This window comes from Prunus avium, chromosome 4, assembly GCF_965620075.1.
Source record: "Prunus avium chromosome 4, drPruAviu1.hap1.1, whole genome shotgun sequence".
NCBI classification, from domain to species: Eukaryota; Viridiplantae; Streptophyta; class Magnoliopsida; order Rosales; family Rosaceae; genus Prunus; species Prunus avium.
In genome coordinates this window covers 23,574,645-23,581,701 of record NC_142287.1, presented here as the reverse complement: position 1 = coordinate 23,581,701, position 7,057 = coordinate 23,574,645, and the positions used below count along the sequence as shown (strand labels likewise).

Genomic DNA, 7,057 nt, shown 5'->3' with positions numbered 1-7,057 from the left:
TAGATGAGTTTTTCGAACTAAAACAAAACATTAAAGAATGGATGGATTTGGGCAGTTCGGGTGGTTTGGGCTTGATCAAAGCCAAAATAAAAAGCCCAAAAAAAGAAAAAAAGCCAAGAAATAGACGGCGTTCATTCGAAGCTGAGAGCCGCAGAGAACTCCAGACGCCCAAAATCCTAGCAGCAACTTCCGCTCACCACCACTCAAATCCCACCAGAGCGACCTTCCGTTCAAATTCTTACCCAAATTAGACAACAAAAAACCAAAACCTTCCGAGCAGCCGGAACCTGACACGTGGCAGAACCACCACCATGCGCCGCCCGATCATCGCCGTTCACGGTGGCATACGGCCGAGGCATTCCAGACGCCGATGATGGTTTATACGCCGTCGTTTTGATAGAAATGCCGGCAAGTCTACTGCGCCACCTGCGTCTCAAAAAGTACGGCGATCACGAATCCAGTCACCATGTCCAGGTTGCTTTCCTGTAGAACCTTCTCGTCTGTTCTCCAAGTCTCTATCTTTCGTCTGTTTGAATATTGAATTCTTGCACTTTGTTTGGTAGCTGAAAAAACTGAGGGAAAAGAAAACAAATGAGAGTCACACCTTAACTCAATGATATCAATATGCTCTCCTACTAGCCTTTCGTTTATGCTCATTTTTGCTTTCTGGGTCCAATTAATATAACCCGCTAATTTTAATTTCTCATCAACTAAACAGAGAGGTTCACTGAGCTGAGCTGGGTTTTTTTATTTATCCAATTTTTCAATTGGTTGAACTTATGGTTCTGTTATGGCTGAATTAATAATCTTTTCGCATTCAGAAATACACTGATTCACATTTCTTAGGATATAAATAGAGCCCAAATAAGCATCCTAGCATGGATCACAGGGCTATTTAAACTTTTGGTTTCAAGGAAAGTGATGGATAAATAACACCTTATGCTTGCGGAAACAGAAATAGACCAATACAATTTATCATTCTATGAATTCAGTTGATCCTCATTTGGAATTCTGTATCTGCAACCTTTTGATTTTTGTTGATTTCCATGTATTGGGTCTCCAGTGATTGGCGATCCTTACGCATGATAGAGTGTTTTAAGAGTATAAATTTGTTGTTTCATATGCTAATAGTTTGAAATTTTGGAATAGTAATGAACCAACCAATGTCTGCATAATTTGCATGCTGGAGTAGTATCTTTGTTTTGTTTCCATTTTTTTGTTCTCGTTTCAGTTTACTAGCTTAGATGGACTGTGTTGTGGTATGGTGAAGAGATTTGGTGATATGCAGATTTTTGGCCTGCGGAAATGTAAGGAGGGGTGCAAGATCCCTTCTTCCAGTTCAGAAAACTGGTTACTTAGAAGTTGCAAGCAGCAGGGCATATTACACAGTTGAAGCTCCTTACACCCTATGCAGATTATTTCCATGGTATAAGAATTGTTTAAGAGGGCAGTCCCCATTTATGTTACAGAAAGCAAAAGATAAGTTATTACAGGGTAGTGGTCCTAGAAACTTATATTCCTTATCGCCAAGAAGGAGAGTTTCTCAACATGCCCAATTTGCTTGGAAAAAGCTTTCTCAGTTATGTTCCTATAGGGGCCCCGTTTTACCACCAACTGGTCAAATTGCGCGTGCAGTGAGCTTGGCTTTGACACGCTCAAATCTAGTAGCTCCTGGTGTTATTGCCTTCATAGTTGGAGAGTTTGCTCGGACACAGAGAACATTGGCAGAAGCAGAAGGCCTCCCAACAAAAGACACTCTATTCCTTCATGCCCAAGATGGACATGTTTATTTAACCTTATTTTTGTTTTCACTTCTGGAGTGTATTATCTTGTTTATCAGAGCAATATATCTAGCAGTTTTGTTCTCACCATGCATAGCTATGGCACCTTTTGCAAAGTCCCTTGGCATTAAGTTTAGGAAAATATGGCTTCGTGTTCTCCATCTTACACTGGAAAAAGCAGGCCCGGCATTTATAAAATGGGGTCAATGGGCTGCTGCAAGACCAGATCTCTTCCCAAGAGATTTGTGTAGTGAACTTGCAAAACTTCACACTCAAGCTCCAGCACATAGTTTTAACTTCACCCAGAAAAGTATTGAGAAGGCATTTGGTCGCAAGCTGCCTGAAATATTTGAGAAATTTGATATGGAACCTGTGGCATCAGGAAGCGTGGCTCAAGTTCATCAAGCTATACTCAAATACAAATACCCAGGTCAGCAGATCAAGCCCATGGTCGTTGCTGTCAAGGTTAGACATCCAGGTGTTGGTGAAGCAATTAGAAGGGATTTTGTGATTATTAATTGCATAGCCAAAATTTCGAGGTTCATCCCTTATTTGAAGTCTTTGAGATTGGATGAAAGCATACAGCAATTTGCCATTTACATGATGTCACAAGTTGATCTGTCAAGGGAAGCTGCACATTTGAATCGTTTTATCTATAATTTTCGAAGATGGAAGGACGTCTCATTTCCAAGGCCTCTATATCCCCTGGTGCACCCGTCTGTTTTAGTGGAAACTTATGAACAGGGCGAAAGTGTTATGCACTATGTTGATGAGCTTGAAGGAAATGAACCAATAAAGAATGCCCTTGCTCACATTGGGACGCATGCACTGTTAAAGATGCTTCTGGTACAACTTAATATGTTGCAATTGTTATTAGTTTCTTTTTATTGTAATCTTTTTAACTTGTGTTAGTCAATCCTTCATCTTGGTATACTTGGTTTCTTTATGTTGTATCCTTAACCAGTCTTGAAAATGCAACTGTCCAATAACAATATCTGCATTAATTTCCTAGAACCCATGATGATAGGACATGGGCTAGTTGAATGTTTGTGCAATCGTACTCTAAAGAACAGGTAGCAGAGGCTAGTGGAAATTTATATATTTACACCTGTGAAGCAGGAATAAGATTTGTAATGTTTTCACAACATGCATGTATCAATCTGTTTGCAGCCTGTATGCCTGTTTAAGAGCTGGTGATGTATTGAATTTTCTATTTATAGTAAAAGAGTGAAGCTAAAAGATTCTGTGAAAAAGTCATGTAAGTGATGTACAGTACTAGTAATCAGTATAATTCTTGTAAAAGAGTTAGGTAGTTGTGATTGTTTGACGGTAGAAGCTAGTAGTGCCTTGTGATGTGATTTTGAAGTAGCTTGAATTTGACAGTTCTCATCTTTTATTTTTATGCTAAGATATGCACTTTTTTCTTTTGTCAGGTAGATAATTTTATTCATGCTGACATGCATCCTGGGAATATTCTTGTCAGAGTATACCGTTGCAAGTCACCAAGTAAACAACTCTTTAGATTGAGGCCTCATGTTGTTTTCCTTGATGTGGGCATGACTGCTGAACTTTCTAAGAGAGATCAATTAAATTTAGTGGAATTCTTTAAGGCTGTAGCCCTTCGAGATGGTCGAACTGTTGCAGAGTGCACCCTTAGATTATCTGGACAACAAGACTGTCCAAACCCAAGGGCTTTCATTGAGGTAATGCATTCCTGCATAGCTTTTATGGTAGGAGGCAAAATGTTAATTCTTGTTATTGAAAATTTAAGGCTTTTAAAATTGTCACTTTCGCCACTTCGGTAAATAATTCATACGTATCTACCCAAAAAAGAAAAATTCAAAGCTTTTCTAATATATTAGTCATGAATTCTTCTCCACATTTTGATCCTCGTTTATCCAAAATATTTGTATAAACATTTCCAACAAATGATAGGATTACAACACATGTACCTGCGAAGAATTGAATTTCGAAAACTCACGCTCCACTCGTAAGGGAGAGGAGATACTCTGGGCTTAAAGGCTGTTGGCCATGTTTTAACTCTTCCAAGTTACTTTATCTTCATAATTTTCATGAATATGAACTACTGGTTCAAGATATTTTCAAATATGTAAATTTTTCTTCACAATACCCTCATTTAATCAAATACCGTTTGTGCATTTCAACTTTTTAAACATTAATATATTCCTGGTGCAGCAATTATGACATAGTTCTGAGTTTCTCTTGAAAATTAAATAGTTTATTAGAAAGGAACTTATTGGATGTTAGGACCATAATGCTAGACCATGGCACCCGGTAATGAAAAAAGTTGGTTCCTGGACATAATAAGGGTGGTGGAAATGCAATAATGATCTATGGGGCTTGCTAGTTTTCTTACGATTTTGGACATGTGAAGAAAATCTTGCACCCTTTACAGTTTTTTTTTTGGTCTGACACCCTTTACAGTTTGTAGAAAACAATTGAATGTTGTTTGGCGCAAGCTTATTGTGAAGTTAAGTGTTTCAGTCGGCATAGTTAATATATTTCATATTTTATATCTTAAGAGCATGACAACTGTGATGGATTTCTTGATCCTATGTGATGTTGATGCTGAATGAAAGTAATTCAAAAGTTATTGTTGGACAGTATTTGTTTTGTTCCTTTGGGCTTGCCGTGGCCATAAGTGGAATCATTGTTTATAATTCATAGTATGTGTTAAAAATTATTATGTATATGTTTGTCAAGGTGTTGTCCAGGCTTCAAATCGGACTCTGAGGCCTCAAACAAGACTGTGGCCTTGAATCTTGTATAAAAAGATGCATACTTAAACATGTTCTTAGTGCCTTGATTCTTGAAGTCCTCCCATTTTCTTTTGATTCCCAAATTGGGTATTTGAGTTCTGCAAACTGCTTTATTTTTTTTTTTTTGTTTATATAGATTGAGATAAAACGTAGTCACCCATTGTGGATATATATAGGAATAAGTTTATGAGCATTTCTTTAACAGGAAGTAGAAAGATCTTTCCAAATCTGGTACTCCCCAGACGGTGACATCATCCATGCTGCTGATTGCATGCATCAATTGCTTGAGAAAGTTCAGCGGCATAAAGTCCGAATTGATGGCAATGTTTGCACAGTGATGGTGACCACTTTGGTTCTTGAGGTATGGCCTTGCTTTCTTCCAACATCTGTATGAAAGTCACACACCTTTACACATACTAAATCCAATAGCTTTACCCAATGAAACTTAGATTCTAATGAAGTTATTGAAGTTCTATAGAGCTAGAGAAAGAAGAGGCATGTCTGACCATGTTTTGCATGTTTAGGCTGTAATTTTATTTTATTGGGTTTGGAAGTGTAGGCTGTAATATGTCACCAATGTTACGTGAATGTCAATGAGTTAGTGAAAATGTACATATTCGTTGAATTCTTTGGTTCTCAGTGTTGTTTTCTACCTTTCTGTGTTTTTTGTTGCAATCATGTTAGTGCTCCATATAAGTAGAGTTAAGGAACTGCTGGTTTAACACCCTATTTCGCCAAAAAGCAGGTTTGTAAAATTTGCCGTAGCAAGTTGAGGTTTCTCTGTATCATATTTGGAAAACCCTTCTTTGTTTTAAAATTAAGAAAACTGACAATGCCATGGAAATCTACATCATGGCAGCTTGTGATTTCTGGAAGTAATTTTTCATAAATTAAGTTTTGTAAGGAAACTCAAGGATGGTTCTGTCTCCAAATTTAGATAACATCCACCCATAAATCTCAATGTTTGCATTAGCTTCACATTCTCGGGAATGCAATTTTCAAAATACTGAGAAGGAAAGTAAATAGGATCCATATACTTGTTAATAGTAGATTTACTTCGGTAATCATTGTGTAGATCTTAATGAAGATCATACCAAATTGCCTAAATTTTTTTAGAAAATTTTCATTTTCTGATGATGTTTAACAAAGGGAAATATGTTGACATTCTGTGAAACAAAAATTCTTGAAGTTGAAGATGGCTTTCACAGTCATGGTTCAACTTCAGCCTTTACTTCTGGTGAAAACTGTAACAATTATTTTTAGTATGAAAACCATGGACAAAATTTTGATCATCTGCCACCATCTAAGATTGCTGATTATAATTCCTCTCCATCACCTCACTGGATAATTCAATGACGTGTGGTACTTACTAATCCTTTCCTTTGCTTCACTCGTTTGTCTCACTAGATAATACCATACAGGAAGTCTTTTCTTGCTGGGCTTAGGCAAGCAAAAAGTGTTGCATATAGATTTGAATGATGCATTTTTGTAGCTCGATTGTTTCTTTATGGTCAATTTGTTTGTTTCTCTGAATCTCATTTCCTGCATTTCTATAGGGGTTAGTGGTTTTTTTATGTTATCTTATATTTTTAAGGAAGTGGCTCAGAGTTTATGGGCCTAATTTATGTCAGTTTTGGTTGTATTTAAATTTTCTTGTTCTTTCACTAGGGGTGGCAACGGAAGCTTGATCCAGGATATGATGTGATGCAAACTTTACAGACATTGCTTTTTAAGGCCGACTGGGCAGAATCCCTCTCTTACACCATTGAAGGACTCATGGCCCCATAAAAGGTGCCATCTTTATACTTTTAGTTTTACTCTTTTTACTAAGCCCGTAGAAAAAGGCGATACTATTTCCTTTCCTCAGAAAATTTTGACAACAGAAAAGAGAATATACATATTATACACGAGAGAAATAATGGATTTTCTTCGAGTCTCCTACATGCCTTTTTGTGTTCTGTTGCCCTATTATTTTATGATTACTTCTTGGTGTATTCTTTTGGCCAAATTACACCCTTGGTCTTTGTAGTTTGACTAAATTTGTATTTAGGACATGTGGTTCAATTTTTTTTAATAATACCCTTGTACTTTATTAGCATATATAATCTGTTCAATTTTCAATTTTCTGTTATAAACTTAAGAGAATTTGAGAGAGAATTTAGGAGAATACGATATAGAGAAAAGAGCTAGAAATGTGCTCTAGGTCCGTTTTCTCTTCTGTATTCTTATTCATCTTAGAAGCCTTTTTATAGGCATAGGTGATATATAAATAATATCTATAGTGGTATAGTGGTAGGCTTATACATTATAGAATGGAAATTGGGGTGAGTCATTAGAGCATTTCTAGAGTGTGGTAGGCATCCATTTCATCTAGTATTATAACACTCCCCCTTGGATGCCACCATACATGGAATATGCCTCATTAAAAACCTTGCCAGCAAAACCCAGTGGGATAAAAACTGGTCGAAGGGAAAAAGAGTACATAACCATGTGCAA

General features: G+C 36.9%; 1 protein-coding gene across 1 annotated transcript; it reads left to right on the top strand.

Annotated features, from left to right (window-relative positions):
• LOC110749044 (uncharacterized) lies at positions 1-6,659 on the top strand. Its single transcript, XM_021949049.2, has 5 exons — positions 1-474; positions 1,289-2,627; positions 3,215-3,484; positions 4,767-4,922; positions 6,230-6,659. Exons 1-5 carry the CDS (start codon positions 467-469, stop codon positions 6,347-6,349), a joined length of 1,893 nt encoding a protein of 630 aa, XP_021804741.2. The 5' UTR covers positions 1-466; the 3' UTR covers positions 6,350-6,659.
• Positions 6,660-7,057: the final 398 nt, after the last annotated feature.